At 41.9% G+C, this 25,191-nt stretch overlaps 1 protein-coding gene and 3 non-coding genes across 4 annotated transcripts; 1 reads left to right on the top strand and 3 right to left on the bottom strand.

Annotated features, from left to right (window-relative positions):
- Positions 1-1,147: 1,147 nt before the first annotated feature.
- Positions 1,148-1,219, bottom strand: trnac-gca. The gene has a single exon. It is a non-coding gene; the product is annotated as a tRNA-Cys (tRNA).
- Positions 1,220-2,666: 1,447 nt separating this feature from the next.
- On the bottom strand, positions 2,667-2,738 carry trnac-gca. Its single transcript has one exon. It is a non-coding gene; the product is annotated as a tRNA-Cys (tRNA).
- Positions 2,739-4,311: 1,573 nt separating this feature from the next.
- Positions 4,312-4,383, bottom strand: trnac-gca. Its single transcript has one exon. It is a non-coding gene; the product is annotated as a tRNA-Cys (tRNA).
- Positions 4,384-9,717: 5,334 nt separating this feature from the next.
- On the top strand, positions 9,718-17,143 carry lfng (LFNG O-fucosylpeptide 3-beta-N-acetylglucosaminyltransferase). Its single transcript, XM_039825786.1, has 8 exons — positions 9,718-10,258; positions 14,113-14,161; positions 14,401-14,503; positions 14,581-14,734; positions 14,839-14,924; positions 15,057-15,222; positions 15,331-15,416; positions 15,522-17,143. Exons 1-8 carry the CDS (start codon positions 9,857-9,859, stop codon positions 15,586-15,588), a joined length of 1,113 nt encoding a protein of 370 aa, XP_039681720.1. The 5' UTR covers positions 9,718-9,856; the 3' UTR covers positions 15,589-17,143.
- The last annotated feature ends 8,048 nt before the right edge of the window (positions 17,144-25,191 follow it).

Here is a 25,191-nt window from a genome sequence, read left to right as displayed (position 1 = left end):
CCACCGGTGTCCACCACTGTGTTCGTGGGTTACCGCCCCTTGAGGCACCTAAGACCCTAAGACCACAGCATCAGCAACGGAAACTTTGAACAGTGTCCACACACGCCTGCTCTCTGAGGCTCGATTTGCTGCTGACACCGTCATGGCCCTGCGGTCCTGGAGTTAGCGGGTGGCTGGCTAGTTAAATAGCTTGCTAATTCCCCTATGCATATTGCCCAGATATACTACATAGGTTTGTCTATGCTGTTATGTAGTGAATTTCCCCACAAAAATCAGTAAAGTCTCTTTTTTTTCATAACTCTGAAACTCAATATCTAAATTCTGTAAATTTTTCTTCTGTATAAAGATATCATTTGAATCTGATCAGTGCCCACCCCGCCGATTATACATGTCAAATTTGCCAAAATGAAGGCCGACGGCCCCTCGGACGGACGACGACACGGAACACACCGAACAGACTCGAGTCACTGACCTCACCGATTATCGGCTTTGTGTGTCCGGGTCTTAACTCTGAAACTCAATATCTAAATTCTGTACATTTTTCTACTGTATAAAGATAGGGGGCATCTTTATAGGTTTATCTATGCTGTTATGTAGTGAATTTTCCCCCATAGCTCAGTAAAGTTAGCCTGACAAGCCAGACCCACATCAAGATGTTGGGTATGGGAACTCACCATTGACAGGACTCAATCCGAGGGGGGGGATAAACGGTTGTCTTTCAAATTCCCTCTGCATGCAATAGGATAGCGCTACAACCAGGCAGAGCAACGAAGAAGGAAGACAAGCTAGTTGATAGATTCAACTTTTGCCGTATCCGGTTGGCAAAACTATGAACACATCTTCCTTTTTTAAGAATGATTTCTGTGCCGTTCTTTGTTCTTTTCTCAAAGAAAAGCGTAACTCCAAGTCTTCCAGAAGACCACTGTTCCATAAGCCATAAGCCCGCCTACTGACTCCATACACGATGTGATTGGCCTGACCAGAGTTTGGTTTTTCCAGCTCACAAGCTACTGGAGAGTACCTAGACCCCTTGACTGCACATTAAGTTTGCTGCCACTAGGATGCATCTAGATTTCTAGGCTACAATAAAGTCTCTTCTTATCTTCCCCATATCTAAATTCTGTACATTTTTCTTCTGTATAAAGATAGGGGGCATCCGGATTTGAACCGGGGACCTCTTGATCTGCAGTCAAATGCTCTACCACTGAGCTATACCCCCTGATGACAACTTCACAATAATAGAAGTTGGATAATGACAAATACCTGTTAAATGTTGTAATTCAACAAAGAAGTGTCTGTTATATACTGTTAAAACTAAACTAAAACCACTCAGATCTCCTTCTGGACAAAACAGAAGATAACACAATGTGTGTACACCCACATCACACCCCCAGAGTGTAAGATCAGCAGTTTCCCACTGGAGCCTCTCTCGTCCCACACACACACACACACACACACACACACACACACACACACACACACACACACACACACACACACACACACACACACACACACACACACACACATTTCTGAACACAGTACCAGCACACTGTTTTTTTTTACCTGTGGTCCCATGGCCACCAGTAGTATAAATGAAGGACTCACAAAAGTCTCACTGCATCCATCCATCCATCTTCGTCTGCTTATCCGGTATTGGGTCGCGGGGGGAGCAGCTCCAGCATGGGACCCCAAACTTCCCTTTCCCGAGCCACATTAACCAGCTCCTCCGACTGGGGGATCCCGAGGCGTTCCCAGGCCAGGTTGGAGATATAATCCCTCCACCTAGTCCTGGGTCTTCCCCGAGGCCTCCTCCCAGCTGGACCTGCCTGGAACACCTCCCTAGGGAGGCGCCCAGGGGACATCCTTACCAGATGCCCGAACCACCTCAACTGGCTCCTTTCGACGCAAAGGAGCAGCGGCTCTACTCCGAGCTCCTCACGGATGACTGAGCTTCTCACCCTAATCTCTAAGGGAGAAGCCAGCCACCCTCCTGAGAAGACCCATTTCGGCCGCTTGTACCCTGGATCTCGTTCTTTCGGTCAACCTTCATGACCATAGGTGAGGGTGGGAAGAAAAACTTACCTGTAGATTGAGAGCTTTGCCTTCGGGCTCAGCTTCTCCCACACCCGCTGCTTTGCCGCTTTCACGGCAGAGGCTGCAGCCCTTCGGCCCCTTCAGTACCTTGCAACTGCCTCCGGAGTCCTCTGGGATAACATATCCCGGAAAGACTCCTTCTTCAGTCGGACGGCTTCCCTGACCACCGGTGTCCACCACGGTGTTCGTGGTTTACCGCCCTTTGAGGCACCTAAGACCCTAAGACCACAGCATCAGCAACGGAAACATTGAACATTGTCCACACACGCCTGCTCTCTGAGGCTCGATTTGCTGCCAACACCGCCGAGGCCCAGCGGGCCCGGAGTTAGCGGGTGGCTGGCTAGTTAAATAGCTTGCTAATTCCCCTATGCATATCAACACATATCAAGTCTCCATACATGATGTGATTGGCCTGACCAGAGTTTGGTTTTTCCAGCTCGCAAGCCACCGGTGAGTGCCTAGACCCCTTGGATGCAAATTTAATTTTCTGCCGCTAGTGTGCATCTAGCTTTCTAGGATACAGTAAGTCTCTTCTTATCTTACATATATTCTAAATTTTTCTTAAAGATAGGGGGCATCCAGATTTGAACCGGGGATCTCTTGATCTGCAGTCAAATGCTCTACCACTGAGCTATACCCCCTGATGACACCTTGACAATAATAGAAGTTACATAATGACAAATACAATACAATATAATAATATGACGCATGACGTGTCGGACAAATGGATCTGTACCATCAGGCTCTATTTGCTGCCGACACCGTCGCACTGTAGCTCCTGGGGGGAGCTGGAGTTAGCGAGTGGCTGGCTAGCTAGCATTTTTTTTTTACTTTAGCTTTGGTAATTAGCTCCCGTATGTCACAGTAACATATCGTTACTGTGTGTAACACCCGCACGCCTGCTCTCTGACGCTGGTTCAGTTCAGTTCAGTTCAGTTCAATTTTATTTATATAGCACGTTTAAAAACAACCTCAGTTGACCAAAGTGCTTAACATGCTCCAAAAGCAACGAAACAATAAACACAAACAAGGCACAATATACAACAGTAGAAAAAGAATAATGTCAATAATGTCAAGATATCAAAGCTCAACTTGAATTAAAAGCCAATGCGTAGTAATGGGTCTTAAGCAAGGACTTGAACGTTCCAATGGTCCGAGCTGTTCTTACATGAATGGGTAAACTATTCCAGAGGTTTGGAGCAGCCACTGAAAAGGCTCGGTCACCTTTGGTTTTTAACCTGGATCTGGGCACATCGAGGAGCATCTGATTGGACGACCTCAGTGCTCTGACAGGCGTGTGGACATGTAAGAGCTCTGATAAGTAAGACGGCGAGAACCCATTTAAGATCTTAAAAACAATTAATACAATTTTAAATTCAATCCTGAAACAAACAGGAAGCCAGTGGAGCGTGGCCAAAACCGGTGTAATATGGTCACGCTTTTTATCCGCTGGTGATCCATTTGTCCGTGCAACGCTTCTGTCGCGCCACGCTCCACTCTATTCCTATGGGTGATGTCAAGCGACTTCAACATGCACGCAAAGCATTCCAGGACGGCGGACTCTGCATTTGAAAAAATGCTGCGCGTCCAAAAGCTGGCCGATGCCCATCTTTATGCAAATTAATCCATTGAACGCGACATGACTATCCAGTAGAAGTAGACCAAAATCTTTCAAACTAACCTTTGTCGATCTGAAATGAAGACAGATTCAGCAAATGCATGACCTATTTCTCGCTTAAAATGCTTTCAGAAAGACATTTCGGTGAACTATTTTCGTAAAATACTAGATTGTATTCTCTGTATTGTATTCTGTATTGATATTCTCAAGCAGCCAGACCCACGTCACGCTTTCGTCCAATCAGCTGCCGGTCAAGGGCGTGGAGCATCAACCGTGGATGTATGACGTCGCGACACCACGCTTCAGTTGTGTCAGACAAATGGATCTGTACCATCAGGCTCTATTTGCTGCTGACACCGTCCAGGCCCAGAGGTCCTGGGGGGAGGTGGAGTTAGCGTGTGGCTGGCTAGTTAAATAGCTTGCTAATTCATATTGCACATTTGCTTGCATATTGCCCAGCCATAGTATATAGGTTTGTCTATGCTGTTATGTTGTGAATTTCCCCACAGAGATCAGTAAAGTCTCTTCTTATCGTATTTTCCATAACGATGAAACTCAATATTTAAATTCTGTAAATTTTTCTTGTGTATAAAGAAAGGGGGCACCCGGATTTGAACCGGGGACCTCTTGATCTGCAGTCAAATGCTCTACCACTGAGCTATACCCCCTATGACAATGTTATAATAATTAAAGAAGTGATGCTTTATTTTAGACTGTATCTGTTATATACTGTTAAAACTAAACTAAAACCACTCAGATCTCCTTCTGGACAAAACAGAAGAGAAATTATACACAATGTGTGTACACCCACATCACACCCCCAGAGTGTAAGATCAGCAGTTTCCCACCGGAGCCTCTCTCGTCCTGCAGCTCCACTCTACTCCGTCCCGTGTCTGCTCTGTCATTTTCACAGTATCAGATCCAACAGCCCTATTCTTCCACCATAACACACACACACACACACACACACACACACACACACACACACACACACACACACACACACACACACACACACACACACACACACACACACACACACACACACACACACACACACACACACACAGAGATCATATCTCTGCGCCTCTTCATGTTCCACAACATAAAGCCCTCCCTGTAACACTGGTGAGAAAAAGATGCAACAAGTAGAAAACCATGCCATGTGTCATAAATTGGGCCGTCCCACTAAATGCATTTCTGTTTGGAGACTAGACTAGACCAGAGTCTCCCCAATTTAACATGTCGATCACTATATGTTCCCAGAAAACAAGAGCCGGCACAAAGAGAGTGCTGGGAAGCATTAGGCTGACAGAGTGGAAGTAGGGCAGGAGCAGGGGGTGACAAGCAGGTCTGAACAGTTATGCAAATAGCTCGTATCCGCCTGGTTATGGAGAGGAGAGTGAAAAGAGAACAATTATTATTTAAAATAGGACATCAAGCACCAGCCATGAGTTTCCTGTTTTCATTGGATCTGCAGAGCCGTGCCTTTCTCCTGGCCTCCCCTCACAGCGCTCAGCGTGTTTATTTAGCCAAGAAATGTAGAGTAAACTTGATTGCTACTGATACATCCTCCAAAATATCTAAAGTCATGTAACTGTGACATGGTACAACTAACTCTTTACATGTAATGTCCCTTGACTGCAGAGAAAAACAAACCAGATTATGCACACCACATCTGCAATGGCTCACACATTTTGACATATTTAAATAAGAAAGGGCCTGATGAGGGAACACCACAGCACAATTGAAATTACCTCAATGACTCTTTTCATTGTCTGCTGGACTTCCCATTGTACATCCCAGCAAGGTAGCTATACAGGCCACAAACAAAAGGAGACTGTGTATTGGTTGAGAAAATGACCATTCACTCCAACACAAGGAAGCTTTTCACAGGCTTTTTCTAGGACATACAACCACCGACCTCACTCCTCTTAAAATTTACATTATGATATGGAAATAACTCAAAGTTGTCAGCAGCTTTTAGTGGTCCTTTGAGTTTATTGAGTTCTAAGTGGGACCACAAACCTGAAGGGTCTCCTGTGAATATTGTGTTTCCAGTAACAATAAGTGTTTTTTCTTTAGTGTATAGAAATGTGTGCTGTTGTGAAACAATGAAGACTGGTATATGACAAAAATTGATCTGATTTCATAAGGCTGATATTTCTGAGGGACTTACAGGCGATCACAAATAAAAGATGGTTTATAGGTATTATTATCTTAATATTGAATAGAAGAAATTATGTTCAACATGTCCAGGCTTGCCTGCATGTAACCTGACACTTCTCAGCTGCTGGTTGATCATTTACAATTTAACAAATTGAAGCTGCAAGAATTTGTTGCATATAAAACAGCAGAATTACATAAGTATATATATATATATATATATATATATATATACAGTATATACAATAGTTAAAAATATGTCCACCATGAAAACGACAGTAAATGCTGCATAAACAAATATAATCCAATTATAAAATATATAACAGTATAACACTCACAGGGGCCATTTAAAAAAATCACAAACACTTTTATGTAGATATTTTAAGTATATATTGCTGATAATATTCCCATAATTTAAATCATGTGACATTTTCGACTTTTACTTGAGAATTGAGTAGCTGTTTTTATTTACTTAGGTAAAGAATCAGAATACTTCCTCCACCATAGCATGATGCCATACAATAGTGTGCCAGTATTGATTCTTAAGAGAGAAAGAAGAACATGTATGCAGACTTTTGCGTAATCATTATTTATCTCATGCATTATAGGAGTTTGTCTGGACCAAAGATCTAGTCTTATTTAAGGTCCAATCAGATTTATGGGAACTCTCTCTGCAGATCAATAATAAATGGGTGGTGTTTATTTGTCTCTCCTGCAGCTGAAGCATTCTCAGCCTTTTGGTCCTTGGAGAGTTTCCTCTAATGTTGCACGAGGAGAGAAACTGAAACCGAGTTCTGAGCAGGACGCTCGGTCCCCTGGCTCTCACTTCTGGTGTGACCTGTAATCCAATCAGAGCTGGTGCTTCCATGCTGGGAAAATAAACAGAACCGGAGACTGATCCCACCGCCCGGTTGTTATCCACTGATCCTCAGAGCGTAGTCAGTGTAATCACATTCAGTTTGTTCTTAATCATAGGTCTTGCTCGGATAGACAGAGGAATTCAATATTAACCTTCATTGTGTGTTATTTTCATTTTTCATTCATGAAAACAAACAACCATGATTTATCTTAACATGTATCATAGACACAGCAAGAATCCTGGATTGTCAGATTCTTCTCCTGTTAAAGCAGAGACATATTTTTTGTATGTCTTTATGTAACAACAAAAAAGAAGAGTCTCTGGAGAGTGAAACATTTATGTGATCCTATGAAGGAAGGATATATGGATATATATGTTAATATCAAGGGGCAGATGTTTTTTTTAAGAATATAATCCAAGAAATCTGAGTCTATTGTGCAGGGGATCTGAGAATCAATCAGCTGACCTTGCACAGCAGCATCTTAGATTCAAATGTGAAAGACTGAAATTGATACATATTTGAATCAACAAAAGCTTGAAAAGGCAGAAACATACAGGAGGCCATCCTGAGGAATGTCACAATAAATGAAATAAATGGAAACATCATGAGTTGAAAAGCAAGATGTGGCTTTGAGCTAATGTCTTCCATGTTGGATCTACAGTATATGCAGAGTATCAAGTTATAGCTGGCATCTTACAGAGCTGAGCATGCACATGTGTTTCCAGTTTTTGTGACATGTATCAGTGAATAAAAATAAGATACTTTAGTGCTGTAATGACGCTTTCTGGACAGTTTGTGGGATGTTGTAACACCCTGGTCACAGTGAATGCTGGGATTCTTGTCCTGCTATGTGTGTGTCATCGTCTTTGTAAAAGCAGGAACTATAAATAGCAACCCTTTAATTTTACCATCTGACTGCAGCTCAGATCCCCCACCATGCTGATATGATCAGGGGGGACATCAAGCACATTGGGATGTTTATTTGTGGGTTTGTGGGCACTATGGTGAGGAAGTGGGCATGTCTGAAGAAGCTGGATATAACCTCACTGGTATCCAGCAGTAATGTTAGATAGGGGGGTCTAGGCTGAGGTGGGGTGATTTCAAAAGGGACAAGAAGGCGTTTTTTTCTGTTGATGTCTGTGGCAGAAACAAACGGCTGAAATAAACTGAACCAAGGGGGAGGTTGGCACTAATACAACTGGAGAACTTTAAGCTTTCTCTTGCCATTTTAACAACTGACATTGTTTTTACAAGTCCAAAGGACCAAAAAGAGTTTCCGAGGAGGGACGAATGCCTTGCAAGCCCAGCAGAAAGAGGCAGTTGATTGAAGAAGAATGAAGGCCACAGAGACAACCCCCTCGGCCTGGTTTTTTATACTTGCTATTAGACGCTTTTCTATGCACACTTTTTAACGGTGAACAAAAGACCCTGTCAGGAGCAACAAAGCAGAGAGGTAACTTATGCTCTGTGTGTCCCAGAATTAAAAACAATGAAACACCTGCTGTGAAAAGTATATATATTTTTTCTCTTGCAAAAGATTTGCAAAGAATTTCTCTTACTAGTGCAAATAAGACAGTTGGAGACGAGTCAAGAAGCAGGATGTATTTAACTGTATTACAGACATGAACGGTGTGACTCTCTTACACCTTAAAGGACAACATTGACTTTTTTTTTTATCCCAAAGGTACCCAAAATTTGGATTGAGACCAAAATCATCTGTGTTTTCAGCTGCCTTTGATTCTATCATCAAACTTTGGGCTTCAAGGATTTTGGCTTTAATCTTGCACCAAACTTAAACCTGGACTTTTATTTGATACTAAACCATTTACATCCACACTTCTACGTTTTCATTTTTAAACAGTGTTTTAGAACGAAAACGATCTTGATCCTCATAAGCTTTTTAGTACCATTTCAGAACTAATCTCGGTCCAAACGCATATCACAGACTATTCACGTAACAACGCTGTGTCGCAAATCAAATAATGGCTTGCCTCTTGCACATGTAGGCAGTAGTAGCATGATAAAATGCTGAATTTGACTGCACAATAGCTGCAAACATAGAAAACAAGGCCCGAAACAGCTGTAATTAGTTATCCATGTTGAATTACCAACTGATAGTCAAGGCTGAGTTTTCTTCTGGAAAAGGGTCAGATGATAGGGACGTGACAAATTCAGTTTCTGCCGGTTCAGACTCAAACGTAATCCCGGAATTTTCAAACTAAAACGGGCCCATCAGCGTCTCCAAATATCTCCGTTAGGGGCTCGGAAACACCAGAGTAGTTTGGACACCAGGTGTAAATGAAGCAAAAGTTATGCGTTGAGTGTGAATGCCTAAATCTGGAGGTGGCTGGGTGTCAGTTTTCTTTTTTTTTTAGGCTCCACCGGCTGCATATTGGTCTAAATGGATTTGCATGTCTTTTGGTCAGCCTCCCAGCACCAGAAGGCACTCAGTTGTGAGAGCCAGAATTTGAATAACAAGTGTTCAGCACTGGCCAACTGTTTAGAGTCCTCACAAGGTCAGGGAAGAACAATAGAGCCCGTTTCTCTGTTGAACACCCGGCTCACACTTGGCTGAATTCAAATAGCTTCACCTTGAAAAAAAGAAATCAGTCTGATTGCAGATTCAGATACGGAAGATAGGCCTACATCTTTTTGTGTGAATGATGCAGTTAGAAACACACCTTTCTCGTAACCACCTGCAGTTTTGTATTCTTTGGGTCAATGTTTATCTCGTATTATCTTTAAAAACCAAACTGAACTGTGCAAGTCACACACACACACACACACACACACACACACACACACACACACACACACACACACACACACACACACACACACACACACACACCACGCACACGCACACTCACACACCACGCCCCATTGCTGCGTCACTAGTTGGAATGCTGCATTCTAGGACCTCCCACGAGGCGTGGCCAACATGGAAGCTTATATATTTTCCCCTCGATACAAATGAGTTATTTGCGATTAAGCTATGCACCCTGACGGACCTGTCGTTCATCCTTTTACATTTTATTGAGAAAAAATACCATATGGACTTTGCTTTGGGGATTCGTTGCGTCGCTTCATAGTTTTTAGTCATCAAAGTTTAATCATGTTGAAAAATAATGGAAAGAAGACAGCCATCTCTGTAGCCAGCACAGCATGTATCTGCCTGCTGCTGCTCCTGGTTGCTGTGCAGCATCACCGGGTCCAGGTGGACGAGGTGGCGAACGGAGAGAATACCGGGACGCGCTCTCTTCTCCAAGATGCCGCGCAGGAACAGGAGCAGGACGCACAGGCTAAGAAAGGATTCTCGGCGTACTTCACCAAACTGACCCGGGGACGGAGGGAGGTGGAGAAGCCCGCACTCTCCTCCGCGGCCGCCGCTGACCCGCCTCCAGCTGAGGACATCAGCGCGGATGACATCTTCATCGCTGTGAAGACCACCAAGAAGTTCCATCAGTCCAGACTGAACCTGCTCCTGGACACATGGATCTCAAGAAACATGCAACAGGTAAAGGAAAAGTGCCAAATGAATTATTGATATCATTCATGTTTTATTCATTTGACATGCATAATCCGCTCTTAATTAATGCCGTGCATGCACAAGCTAGAAATTTAGATTTTTAGAAAAGGGATGTGCCTGTTTGTGGTCTGAAATCATTGTTGCTGAGCCTGTGCTGCACAGCTGAACAATAGGCCTGTGTACACATGCAGGTGATGCGTGTTTGATGGCTGCTTACAGTGCTGTATTGTTCCCCGTGTCACCAGATGACACACTGAAAAAGCCACACAACCCCTGTTACCATGCTGAATTTCTCCAGCTCTGTCACTTTTTATTCTCCTCTGAGTGATGTCCCTGAGAACGGAGGGAGCAGTTTCAGGACTCCCTCTTCTCCCTCTTTCAGCCCCCCTCTCTCCCCACTCTCTATTATCCCTCCTCTTTTTGGATGTCCCTGTGAATGCCCCCGGTGCAATGGATGCTTCACAGCCGACTCCAGCGCTGTCCCCCTTCCAGCACTAACAAAGCGTCTTTCTGAAGGGGGAAAGAAAAGCTTTCCCAGCCCCTTGTCTCCCCTCTCTCCATGGGAACGTGGGAGCTGTGTCTGGGTCAAGCTTACTGGAGGGATGGGAAACCGGGGGCTTCGTTAAGGGGATCCCTGGGACAAAGGGGTGCATCTATAGGCAAGTTTATGCTGGGAAGCGGCACGCTGAGTATGAAAATGTGGCCTTGAGAACCAAGCTCCTTCAGATGGTGCACAAAGGCAAGCACATGTTTACACTTGTGGTTAACAGTTGCTATTCAAAGTGATTTTTATCTTGCACCTAGAGCTGTCACACACAGGTTTTTCTTTTTTTTTGTCTCTCTTTATCTCAAGCACCTGTAAAGTTTGTGGAGAGGTTGCTTCTCTCATTTTTGATGTCTCCAAAATTGTAATAACTGTCTGTCACAATCACTTAGCCCAGACAGAATCACTTGCACAGCTCAAGTTAATGTCCAAACCATACTCCACAACATCTGCTTGGATGTGAGTTAATTGTGCTAATTGGTGATAATCACTGTACTGGATGATGTTAGTTAACCCATCCGACAGAGTTAACAGCAGGGCTTATAGGCAGGCAGCTGGTGGGTGGCTGCATGGACAAAAAGGACCGACTGAGCCCCACAATACAAGAGGGAGTTCCTGGAGGAAGGGTGTCAGGTGGTCAGGAGAGACCGAACAAAGGACGGCCTTAATGCCAGCCATATGATGCTCTGAGTTCCCACCATGTACATATGGCCATCCCCAATGTTCAGGTTTGATTCTCACGCTCAGCTGATGGGCATCTGTGGGGTTTGGATCGCTTTTGTAGCAGTACACATACAAGGGACAAAAATATTATTTCTGCAAATGCCAGTTTATGACTTTTTTTTTTTCTGACTGCGTTTTTACTTTTCTGCTCAAACTGAGATCTTTCTACTTGTATGCATGAATAGAGTTGCTATCTGCAGCTGTTTACATGAGAACAGGGAGGGAAGATTATCTCTGTGATAGCTCTGTTGACACAATAGTGCCTGTGGCCTTCTTAACCTTTGAGCCCATTCAGAGCATAAATAGCATTTTTCTGTTAATCCAACCAGTTAGTGTGTCTTTATGTAAAAAGTTACTTTGTGGATATTAAATGCCAGACCCCAAAAAAATACTTTTAAATTGGTGCTTTTGAAACAGAAAGCCTCTTTCATCAAACACCAACGGTTCCCCTTCCTGTTTTCTATTAATTACCCTTGAAAAATATAGCTTTGTACCAAGAGCAGGGTCATGAAACAAAAGAATAAAATGTATCGCAATATTTCCTGATCCGCAGCGAATTAAAACTGGCCCATAATCGCCGCTTTCATTAGAACTGTTTTTTTGCAGCTGGCACTGACATCTCTTAAGAGTATGATAATTAGCAAGCACTTAAACAATGAGCGCTTTTAGCATTTAGAAAAAAACACTTGGCGATGTAGTTGAGTTTATGAAATGGCTTCACTATGAAGTGCAAGTGGTCAGAAAGTGGGTGTCATTGAAGAGGACAGCCGGGTGTTAAAAATGTGCCTGATGGTATGAATCATTTGTCCTGATTAAAAGGGCTGGACATGCTTTGAATCTCTGGGACAGAAGAGGGAAGGAGACAGGGTGGAAGTGGTTGAAGGAGGGAGGGGAGCCTGATGCCCTTCCTTCCCGTGGAGCTGGAGACAGCCAGCCAGGCACCACGTTCAGCTCAGACAGGGCCGTGCCAGGCCTTCCTGTGACCCCCTCACTTTGCTCTCATCTCCCTCTTCTCCTCACCCGTGCCCCCTCAGCTCTTATCTCTGCTCCACACACAGCCATCTTTTCTTTTCCTTTTTTTTTCTGTATGAATTAGTATTCCATGAAAGTAACTGTTCTTTTAGGTTTCAGTTAAGAACAAAGACAGAAAAAAATCCTTCCCAGGGAGAGTTCTCTTTAGTTAACTCCTGCAGCTGTATGCAAATGCTGGCAAACATATTTAGAATTTACCCAGTGGAGACTTTACCCAGCATGAAAACTTACAGCATTGTTCTATTCAAGAGGCTCTGGCCGTATATGTGGCCCGGAGAGGGGGTGGGAGGAGGAGGCAGGATAGGGGGTAAAGAGGGGGTGAATGGCCACACACGGTTTTCGATTTACTAATCAGCAGTGAGATTCCAGCCCTCTCCTCCATCCTTCCTCCCTCCCTCTCTCTGTCAGTGCCCTGGCAGCTCTGGCAGCTGCCTCAGTGATTAGGCTGTCTATTCAACAGGCTTTAAAGCAAACAGCGCCAGCCTCTGATCCCTTAACCAGTGAAACCACCACCCTTCCTTAAACAAATACCGGCCCATGGCTTCAGCATCAAGCAACATCTGCTCTGAGTATGTTGTCTTCGCCTTGTGCTGAAAAAGAAAACTGATGTAGAAAGATGTCTTTTCATTGAAGTAAAGTCAGCAGACTGTTTCTGGATGCAGTCCACATATCGCAGTTGCTCGGCAACAGGGCGGCGAACTTGCAGGAATGCGGGTTAAAGTTGACAAAGTGCTCTGTCAGTGAGGGCGAAGGCACCACGACCTGGCCTGTAGAGACACGTGGCACAGATAAGGTAGCGTGATGTTCGGCAGGTGCTGCCTCACCTGAGGTGAAGAGTAAACAGACCGCTGGCGGTTTCAAAGCTCAGGGCCCTTTCATCATCGCTATTCACCAGCTTGCACCTGCTCAGTGTATAGCATCATAAAGAGGAGTCTAATCTTCCCCTGCTCCTTTTTTAAAGTGTGTTCCTGTAAGCTGCCCTTTGTTGTTGCAACTGAGTAACTTACGAGTAACTGCAACATTTAACAAGTGCCTGCAATCTCGTGGTATGATTCTTAAGTCTGTCAGTCATACAGCAGCGAGCACGCAGATCATTGTGTGCAGTGGTTTATCGACTTGACGCTTCTCTTTTAGTTGTATTCAACATTGTGAAGCCAGGCAGCAGGTCCGGCAGAGCGAAGGGGCTCAGCCGGGGGATGGGATACATGAATGGGTTGTGTGTGGGGCGGACAGTCTGCCTCCTCTTTTGTTCTATGTCTGGGATGCTTTGGGGCAGCAGCATAGTTGCCATGGAAAGAGTGAAACACAGGACAATAGGGCTTTATTAGAGCATGGGGTTGTTTAACTCAATGTGTTCTACACTGCATAAAAGGCATGTTGATTGATGCTAATCACCCGGGGCTGGATGTGACGAAGAAGGACTTTGGACACACTCTTAAATTTGATCGTGTGATTACTTCACATGATCATCCAAAGTGGTTTTGATTTTGTGGATTTAAAGACCAAGTCCACTTATCTGTGTTCTCCCTTTCTTTGTTTACAGACTTACATCTTCACAGATGGAGAGGACGAGGAGCTAAAAAAGAAAATTGGTAAGTTTTGAGGGGAATTTCATCATATTTAAGGAAACAGAGATGCACATTGTTTTATTAGAAAGGGAGCTCTGAATTAATGAGCAATCATACTTTGAAATCCTACTTTTGAATCCTACTTTCATAAAAATTCTGCTTTGAGCTTTTTCTGTGAAAAATGCTATTTCAATACATAAAGCCTTCATTGATGTGTCATCTTTAACTAAAAATCCATCCATTTCTTTTCGTTGTTGCCACAGGGAGTCACGCAGTCAACACCAACTGCTCTGCAGCTCATAGTCGACAAGCTCTGTCTTGCAAGATGGCGGTGGAATATGACAAGTTCATAGAGTCGGGGAAAAAGTAAGTATCACATAAAATACATTTTAATGTAGATTTTTATGAACATCTCAGGTTCTAATAGTTCATCTCTTTCCTAGGTGGTTCTGTCACGTAGATGATGACAACTATGTGAATGTTCGGACTCTGGTGAAGCACCTATCGCAGTACCCTCACACCCAGGACATGTACATCGGTAAACCTAGCCTGGACCGGCCCATAGAGGCCACAGAGAGGCTGGGGGACAACAAGATGGTACGTAGAATATTCTTTTATTTGGTGCATCATATTTTTTAAGCTCATATGGGTTATATGTCAGATGATTATGTATATTAAGAAACTTTTCTGTGTATTTATAGAAACCAGTCAACTTCTGGTTTGCTACTGGAGGAGCAGGCTTCTGTGTGAGCCGAGGTCTGGCTCTGAAGATGAGCCCATGGGCCAGGTAAGATGCAGATACACTTAACACGCATCCTGTATTGTTACGCAGAACATTTATACCTCAGTCTTGAGCATAAATTGCTGCAATTATTACATCAACACTGACCAAGTGTCTGTCTATCTTTTGTCTTTCCAGTGGCGGCCACTTCATGAACACAGCTGAGAAGATTCGCCTGCCCGACGACTGCACCGTCGGCTACATCATCGAGTCGGTTCTGGGGGTTCCTCTGACCCGCAGCAACCTGTTTCACTCCCACCTGGAGAACCTGCAACAAGTGTCAAGATCTGAGATACACAAGCAGGTGAGAGGCGCATAGCTCATATCTCTTTATATACATGATCAGTATCCAGTATCCTTGGTGTTCTTCTTTTCTATATTGCTCATGTTTTTGCTGTTATTCTTCCCCCAGATCACCCTCAGTTATGGGATGTTTGAAAACAAAAGTAACATCATCAATTTGAAAGGGGCTTTTCCTGTGGAGGAGGATCCATCAAGGTGAGAGATTGTTCTGTATTTAATGACCTATTTAATCTCTGTTTTAACACCTTTTTTTTTTTTATAGCAAATCTAACTCCCAACCTTCTTATCTCTGTCTTCCAGGTTTAAGTCTGTGCACTGTCTCCTGTACCCAGACACCCCATGGTGTCCCCCTCAGGTTGCCTTTTAGGGCGACCGCTCCTTTCTCATCCTCGTCCCCGTCGTGCCTCGGTATCTGAAAGGCTTGCGGGGACCAGTGTTTGGTATTAGACCGCACGGCTGCTGTATTGTTGCTGCAGTTTTGTGCGGTCTTTAATAGTTTTACTGGGCTGCTGTGCGGCCCGCCTCGGGACTATTCCTTCCTGTCTGCAGCCAGGACCTTGCCCCATAATGTTCTGGTGGAGGACCCCAGCTCTCGGCAGGAAGTTGCTTTCAGCGTCAAGCTTCGCAGGCAATCAGTTGAGCTTTGTGATGTATATGTTGCTTGTAAATGTATCTGCAATTCTCATAGAATGTATTGTCATATATTCAAGCCTTTTTGCCAGCTTTACATTCACTGTTTTTAGCTTTTAAAAATGCAAAGCCATACAGGTCTTTTTTAGTAGGCTTTTTGGCTTTTATCGCATATAATTGGCTTTTTCAGGCATGTTTCTTTAGATATTTTAACTCTGATGACTCCGGACAAATGCTCTAATATGAAGATATTGTTGTGCTTTTAAGTTAACAGTGTAATTTCTCCCATAAACTGAGCTGGCAGTAGGCAGATTTCCAAAGGCATCTTTGGGTGACCTAATCTGAGGTATATCAGGACAAAGCACTTTTCCCTTTTTGATATATTTTGGTGAACTGACCTAATTTACGTCCTTTTATTGACATGCCTCAGATTTGCATCCAAACTAACAAAAAAGAAAAAATAACCCCTCAAAATCTCAATCTATTCATTTTTATGTATTTAATAACACTCCTTGCATTTGTTACAATCAGGGAAAATAATGAGTGGAAGAGATTTTGATTCAGGGTTACAATCAGCCTTTTGAATTGCTTTGAAAAGTTTTTTTTTGTTTTGTTTAAAATTGCACAGCTGAGTGTCAAATTATCTGATGTTTGCTCCTGAAAAGACGCTCACCTCAAAAGGTTCAACAGCGAATAATTAGTGACTTTTAGCTTGGATGAAACCGAATTAGCAAAGAAAAATCACATTGAAACATTGGCATCTAAATAATAACCATGTGTGAGCCGAGCCGCAGTCTGTAATAGTTTGCACAAAAGACTGATGAGCTTCTGTTATTATTAACATGAATATTCTGTATTTACACTTAATATTGGCTCGTTACTGTTGAAGCCTGTGAGGTGAGAACTTTACAAGAGCAACATGAGTGTTTCCACATGGAGGTGTTTGTTCCCTCTGTGTCGTCCCTCACCCATATTGGGTTACGCTGTACATTTTGATAACAGTATTGTGTACTGTGCCTTTTTGGCTAAATTAGTAATTGTATAATGTTTAGAATGTAATTTCCACTTTGTGGGTTACATAAGCTTTTAATGACCCGGACATGATATTTGTACTGCTTTGAACTGTGCTAAATGACTGTGGTGTTTATTCTCCAGTATCTGGAGGGTTTGAACGGTTCATTCCCAATACTGGCTTCTCAGGGATTCTGAGCTGATCCTGGTATTAACTACCATTGGACCCACGGTGGGACCTAAAACTTTGAATAAAAGTGCATAACCACTGAGAAACTTTACCTATTTGGTCATGTTTTTATTTGACTGCCTTCCAAGTTTAAGATGACCCATTTAATGTTCAAAATATTGATTGTTATTGCTATGATGCATGAGGGCAACCAGTAGTGGAAAGTAACAAAGTAGGCATTTAATAAAGCACTGTACTTAAATAGGCCTATAATTTTGAGGTATTTGTACTTTACTTAAGTATTTCCATTTCATGCTACTTTATAGACTATGTCTACTCCACTACATTTCAGTGAGAAATACACAGTAAACCCAGATTCAGTTGTAATTAAACTTTTATAGTGGTCACTCCTTATTCTTTCATGTTTTGTTAATAACCATATTCATTACTAAATCACATTAGTTGTTTGTAATAATAAGCTTAAGTATGCAGTGCACAGATCATATTAGTATTAGTAAGCAGAGATAACTAAGGATGTTAAGTTTCTGTATGGGAGGGGCGGGGTCATTTGAACTGTTCTGTGCTGAAGCGGTGCTAAGGCTCATGGGAAAATATATATGTTCTGAAGAGTTTCTGTCCTAGTTAGTGTGTTTTAATAATGTTCTGTTAATGTTTTGGGTGTGCATTGATGTTATCTGGGTTTTAGTTTTGTATGGTTGATTTAGTGTTCATATTTATCTACATTTCTTGCTGTACCATGACCGAGACCCGGGTGGGGACTGATGGCCTCTGGGCAGTGAGATAAAATCATTAAGCACACAGGTTGGAAATCAGTAACTCTCTTCTGAGAACTTTCTACACAGCGTGGAAGGTTGGGAAAATATCAGCATTATGCTCTTCTATGCTCTTTCTGTGTATTTGGAACAAATATATGGAATACATTGTTATTAGAATCAGAATCATAAAGGAAAAATGATATTAACTAAACAAATGATTTCTTCAGTAGTGATAAGTAGCCTAATGTTTTATGTTTCTTTGCATGTCTAACTTCACATGCTTATTTTAGACAAAATGACTTCAGAAAAAATTTATGTTTACTAATGATTTTTAGTATTCATTTAAATTGTATTTGTTTTCTGCAGCAACTTCTGCAGATGGTTTAAGGCAACGGGTTTCCACACAAATTTCTAGAGTCAACGAATTGGTGTCAGTTATAAATAATTAACAGTTAGGGGCTCAGAAAAAGTAAGGTAACTCTTGACAGGTGTACTAATTGTTTTTCTGATTAAGATTTAAAATATCTAGCCTATAATAAACATATCAAAATATGAGGTATTGTTCATACAGTTCATTAAAGCAACCAACTATAACAATAAAACACTACTTACATGCCTCAATCCTATTATATAATATGACAATGTAACACTGTCAAAGCCCTTATTTTTTTTTTTAAATCATCCTGCATTTGCACATGTTGAACTCTGGCAGACAGAGCACAGGCTCCATCACCTAAGCCTTGCATGGGAGACAAATTACTCAGAGCAAACATCCCCACCACAAACCCTAATCACAGCTTTGCCATCCAGAGATGCATAGTGGGAAAAAGTGCAGTCTTTTATGCGTCTAAATCTCATGTTCAAACAGACATCAGTCATCTGCAACCTCTGAATTTGCTCTGTCGACTTATAAAGCGTTTCCAATAAATCTGTGCAGACGTTTCAAATCATACATTGTATAAAACATTAAACAATCAAAGCAGTCTGATTGGTAGCTATAACCTTTAATTCAGTGGCAAATGCTTGATCAGCTCAGCTTTCTAAGAAGAGGGAGAGAGATCCCTCCTCTGGCACTGCATCCATGGGAAAAGAGTGCATGTGGCTTAAGTTTAAAACTCTTGTATTATTAAACTGGCAAGCTATGACCGTGCAAACAGTAATCTGATCTGCAGCACTTTGATATTTCCTACAAAAGAGAAAGGCTTTTACATAAATAGGAAATCATTAGAGTGTTGGTTTAATCGGTCTCTAATCTTTTTAAGGTCAGACTCTCAAAACTGTTGCTTGTATGTAACATTGTTTAAGTCATAACTGAAGAGACATACACACTATCACAGTATTACACACTGTTTCAGTCTGCATGTGCACTATTGCAATGAGAGGAAATAAAATAGGTAGTATGAGATTTAAATGAACCTTAACCCATTTCCTCAAGCTCATTTGTAATCCGTCTGCATCAGTAATCCTTCAAACATACCAATCTGTCACATCTGCGAGCAACTTTAAATGAATGGTAGCTGTTACATGTGATTACTGTGCTTTTCCACTGTTTATCTTTCCTTAAGGTTCGCTATTGCAATTATGTCTGTTGCCATACCAGCAGCTGCAGAATAATAAATACAGTCAGACTGAGCTTTTTAAGTGTACGCTATTAGCATTTCAATTTACACCCCGAGATGAGGCCAAGCTTTCAGCCTCACACAGGGAGACAGTTTGGAGGTAGGACAGAGCTGTGACAGAGAGGAGAAACCACTTGAGACACTAAATGGCTTTGTAGTGACAGCATTATTATGACAGATAGTAGAGTGAATCAGTTGAATAGAATAGAATTTTTTTTTGATTTTTTGGTCTGGCCCAGCAGCAACCAGCAGACTCCATTGTTAAAATTGTCTGGCACATAAAGCACCGTAAAACAGAAAATTGTTGTTTTTACACTACACAAGATACATGTTAATAAGTGAGCTTTAGATGTGCTTACAGGCAGATTTTCTTACTTTTGGACAGAGCCAGGCTAGCTGTTTCCCCCTGTTTCCAGTATTGGTGCTAAGCTAACCACCTGCTAGGTGTAGCTTCATATTTAAACAGACAAATATGACAGTGGTATCTTCTGATCTAACTCCCAACATGTCACACTATTCCTTACAGTAAAATGTTTGATGGTATCAGTACTTTTGTAAGGGATGTCAGTAGTTGTTCCCCTGTAAACTGCATCGTTTTAATATCATTATGAGATATGTGTCTTTACTGTAAACAAGAAGTCCGTATCGTGATTGAAAGTATAACTCAGACGTAACGTCTCCACAGGTCTGTCGTTGAACTCTTGTTGGAATGATTTTAGTAATGTTGTTTTGCATATGTGTGGTGTAGCAACAGGTGAGAGATTATAAGAACACCAACATCCAACTGCAGACATCCATCGCTGGCTGTCCACCAAACTGTCAGTAAACTGTGGTGAAATATGACTGGAGGCTTTTGCTGATTATCCTCCAGTGATAAAGGATCCAGACAACCAAAATGTCAATCATGTTCTGTTTACAAAACATAAGAATCCTGCATGACTTGTGTATGTCTGAGTTTGAGTCATACCTGAGGAGAGATCTGCCCACCTACAATTTTCACCCCAGGGAGAAACCATGTCTGTCACCCATGTAATGACCCGACAGCCTCATCTGTAGAGTTGTATCATTGTTGTCACTTGTGCTCACCCATTTCTGAATAAGTAAGAGTTTAACTTTTAAATTTAAATCCCACAAGAGGACGTTCTGTATATCACACTATATTACAACTAAATTTATTTGTGTTAATACCAAAAAATTGTGTCAGAACAGTGGCTAGGCAAGAGGGGCAGCATGGGTCCTGCCTGGAATCTGGTTGGCCAGCCCTAATCCCTGCTCTACTAGAGTCAGAAGGTGATAGGTAGTTTGCTTGTAAGTATCATGGATTTATGTGACTGTTAACATTTGTCGCTGGAAAGTCAATTAAACGACCACAAAGTCATGCAAACCAAGAGGCAAAATGTAAAAAAAGGGACATTTAATCAACAAAGAGACACAAAATGACCACAAAGACAACTACTAAGAGCTGCAGAATGACAATAAAGAAGCATTAACCGACTAAAAAGTGACATAAAATTATCACAAAGAGATTCAAAATGCCCAAAAAGACTATAGAGGTATGTAAAATCACTACAAAGTGACAAAAAGCGACCACAGAGACCGAAAATAAGATGTAAGAGATGTAGTTGTTTTGCATCTTTTAGTCTGGGTTTATAACATGTCTTCAGCATTATGTGACAATATGGATAATTTGTTTCAAACAAAACAAGTCAAAAAGTGACACCATATCTCTCTGGAGTTCAACTGTTTAAATTTGCATTCACAAAAAAATTGATTTATAATTCATATTTATTTATATTCAATCATATTCAATACATAATAAAATATAAGAACACATTTTAAACACTGGATATCAAGGCTTCACAGGTCTTAACAATGCCATTATTTCTGCCCTGTTTTAAGGTGGAACGACAGGAAACACTTAAGTCTGTTAACAGTTTGTACCCTGCTGATTAAAATACAAACACCTGGGTGTGTTTTCTTGCACCTCAGATCAGTGCTCTGAGTGGAAGATGTGAAATGTCACAACTCTGTAAAGTTGCTCTCTCTTTGTGTTTGTTTGACTCAACAACAAAACAGCGGCTCTACTAACTAACTGTCAGTAAGATGGAAACCCCAGAGTGGGAGGTGAAGAGTTGGAGTATGTGGTGAAGTATGGATGGCTGCCACAGAGGGACATTCCTCCGAGTACAGGGGATTACAGAGACGCTGGCCACTCGCACACCGTCTTCATGACTTCCCTTTGCTATATCAGTCAGTCTCCAATTAACAGCCTGCATTGTCTGCAGGATTAGGAGCGGCGGGACAAGTCCCATTGGCCCACAGAGAGATCTCGCAGCAACTGGCACAGGCCTTAATCCTGCTCAACATGTGCTCTAAAGGCAGACCAAGTGGGAGTTTAATATAATCCAGATATCACATATCCCTGCTATAGAAAGACATGAACTTGGTAGTAAGCAGCACTTGAGTGGAGGACTTGAGGAATTTGGAGGAGCCAAATTGAATTCATACTGCCAGGGTCTGTCCAAAAATCTTTGAATTGACATTTTTTTAGGTTCATTTTAAGATTTTAAGATTCAGATTTTTAACGACAGAATGAATACTAAATATTAAATATAATACTGCTTATGCATGCTAAATATGGACAAGTGGTAAAAATAAAAAAATAAAAATCTTTTTTTAGGACTTCTTAAAAGACACTTGAACACTCTTATATAAAACACAAGGTGTTTAAGGAGCAACAACAATTTGACTTATTGAACATTTAGGTCCATTTGTTAGTGTATCTGATATTAACTCATTTATTGTGTCATTTACAGCATCCTCATGATGGCTTGTTTGTAGGAAAAGCTCAAAATGTTACATAATAATGTAACATGACAACATAAAAATAAAATAATAAATTATTATTTAATGGTATCCTTTACAATAATGATGGTGATTTAAACCGCCAAATAACAATCCGTTTTTATTGTCTATATAGCTTATACAGCAGCATAAAATGTGTTATATGTAATATGTCATGGTGCTTTGCAGAAATGCAAATCAGGATGCAAATGATGCTGTGCAACCTCAGGCAGTGATAACTAATCACTATTATTATACAGTAAGAATACACCATCTCAGTAACCGTCTGGGAAGGGTCTAATGGCTGCAACACAGGAGGGTAATGTGATATGGTGTACAAGGAATCATTGACTGAAAATACATGGGCCGTGTCTGAATGCAAACACATTGACTCGCACACATTGTGATTTTGAATGTTTGTTAGATAAAGTGATAAATCTCTAATGTGGTTCATTTTTAGGGAGGTGGGCGAACTACTGGTTCATGACAAATTCAGATGACTTTGAAAGAGCAGGAAGGAAAGGGGAAAGCTTTTAGAAAGTCATGGAGCATCAGAGTTGAGTAGGAGTGGTAAAAAGACGAGGACAGGGATAAGCAGACAGCTCCATAACTCCTTCACTGGGTACGTGCTCCCTCTGACAGGTCCGGGTGATGCCTACAAAGGAGGAGGTGAGGTGTGAATAACGTAAGCGGTGACTCCCAGGACACAGCTGCCTCCCTTTGAGCCCCGCCACAAAAGAGACAAACCAGGCAACCTGTTACCTCGTGTCCCTCTCCGTCGTAAGCATGGCAGCAACAAAGCAGCAGCGTTCCCCCCTCCAGAAACGGGACACAAAGGTGCTCACGTTCTGTGTTTTGCATTCAGTGTTCATCTGCCTAATGATGACATGTACATGCTGAGAAATGACGTAAAAAAACATAAAAGTGAACATTATGAGCAGTGAAAGGCATGATAGCAGAGGTACTTATACTTATCTTGAGTATTTCCATTTTCTGCTACTTCACTACAATTCAGAGAAAAATATTGTATATGTATATTATTTTTTTTTTTAGATGTTGGTGCTTCCTTGAATTCACCAATAAGGATTTACAAAACACTCCCTGCTATGTAACTAAAAGACAACATCATCTTAACTATGATTTTACAACTATACTGTAATGAATGGAATATACTCGTAGTGAGAAAGGTAGGAAATGCATCTAAATGTTTATGGGATGCTGCTTTGGAAAATGCCATTCAGTAATGTACTGTAGACATCATTTGTATTTGTTAGGCTGAAACGTGCTCTGATAAATCATTTCCTGTGGGCGTGGAGAACAATTCTGTATCCAGAATTTCAATTAGACAAATAAAAAGAACCTACAAGGTCTCAAAAGGGTTGGACTGCACTGTGATTTAGGCTGATTATGTTTTTAAATGGAAGTCTTGCCTTGTGCAGCTTTAACTCTCTTGTGTGTCTCCTGGCCGTCGTGCAGCTGCCTGGCATTGAGGAAAAGGAGAGCCGTGGTCCGACCACCTGGCAGAGAGCCCAGCCAGACTCAGGAAGTGTCTGTGGCGGTGGGGGAGGGGTTTAGAGGGGTGCCCATTCCTCCTTCTTCCACCTCCCTCCCTCTCCATTCAGCTCCTCACCTCAAAGCATTAGTAATGCATTCCTCCAGTCCAGCAACAAGCCGGGTAATTCAATTTGCCCGACAGTGAGACCGTGTGAAATTTCATTTGCATCTCTGGGTCTCTGTGTAATAACACGGGTTGTAAAAACCTGTCTGCCTCCATCATGCTTTGTTTGTTTACTGCTTTGTTTAGTTCGGCCCCCACGATAAAAAAAAAAAAGCAGGGGAACCAGAAGATGTTGTAATCTCTATATTCATCCTTTGAGACACAAAATACCTTGAAAGATTAGAGGAAATGTTTTATATTTACTGCCAAAAAATTGGTGCATTTTTAGTTTGTAGTTATTACCCAAAAGACACATTTTGAATGAATAATGGAAGTTCAGTTAAACCTTTATAGACAAAATAACAAAAATAGTGAAGCCTGTTCCAAATATGTGAAGATTCAGAGGACAAAACAGTGTGTTTTTAAGATAAAGAAGGTCCACTTTCCCGATCATTTTATAATCCATTTCAACCCTCAGACTTGCACATGAGAAGTCAGTGTTTGGGGGGCCACAGCAGCTGGCTGTCGATATGAAGGAAGTTGACAAAACCAGACTGGTGGCCCGGTGCTGACACTGACCTCTCGCCTGCTGTCGACCCAGAGAGGTCGGAAACACAAAGCTGCCTTTCTGCTCCTCTCCAAGTGATCTGCATGCACGCCTGTGGTCTGTCACTGCACCGCAGAAGAAATAAATACCCACATACACAGGAGGAGAAATACCACTACTACTTGCACTGCAAAGTAGTTTATATTGGCATATATTTAACCTCATTTAATCACTTTTCGTTGCTTTAACCCAACATGCAGCTATCACCATTTTATATAGAGTACTTCATTCACGGTTCTGATGATGTCAATAGTAATTGGATCTGCATGGTTATCCAAGATCACCAATGTCAGGCTCAGTGAAGCCAGGCAAAGCCAAGAGAGCCAGATTTAACACAAAGTTAAATTTGCTTTGTGTTACAGACCCCAGATAATGTCTTTAGGCTCTGTGCCATTTAAGGCAGGTCTTTCTTGCAAAATAGAAAATGTATCTCTAGAGACTTCCCGGTTAACTAAAGATTAGTCTCGCTTTGCCAGACCCTCCTACACTGCGCTGCGGAGGAGGGTCTGGCTAGTCCACACGGCAGTCCGGGATAGGAGAAAAAAAAAAGTGCTCTGGTTTATTGGCATTTCTTTAAACCAATCACATTTGTCATTCACACTACACCTTTTTTGTGTAGTTGTATTGAAGCACATATTTCTATTTTCTATTGTTTTC

This window comes from Perca fluviatilis, chromosome 15, assembly GCF_010015445.1.
Source record: "Perca fluviatilis chromosome 15, GENO_Pfluv_1.0, whole genome shotgun sequence".
Lineage (NCBI taxonomy): Eukaryota > Metazoa > Chordata > Actinopteri > Perciformes > Percidae > Perca > Perca fluviatilis.
This window is presented reverse-complemented; position numbering and strand designations above follow the sequence as displayed.

What these genes read in the sequence shown, in the direction of transcription:
- lfng (XM_039825786.1), top strand. Translation starts at nt 9,857, where the DNA reads ATGTTGAAAAATAATGGAAAGAAGACAGCCATCTCTGTAGCCAGCACA. An exon ending in TCTCAAGAAACATGCAACAG is followed by an intron (nt 10,259 to 14,112) that starts GTAAAGGAAAAG and finishes CTTTGTTTACAG; the next exon opens with ACTTACATCTTCACAGATGG. An exon ending in GGCTGGGGGACAACAAGATG is followed by an intron (nt 14,735 to 14,838) that starts GTACGTAGAATA and finishes GTGTATTTATAG; the next exon opens with AAACCAGTCAACTTCTGGTT.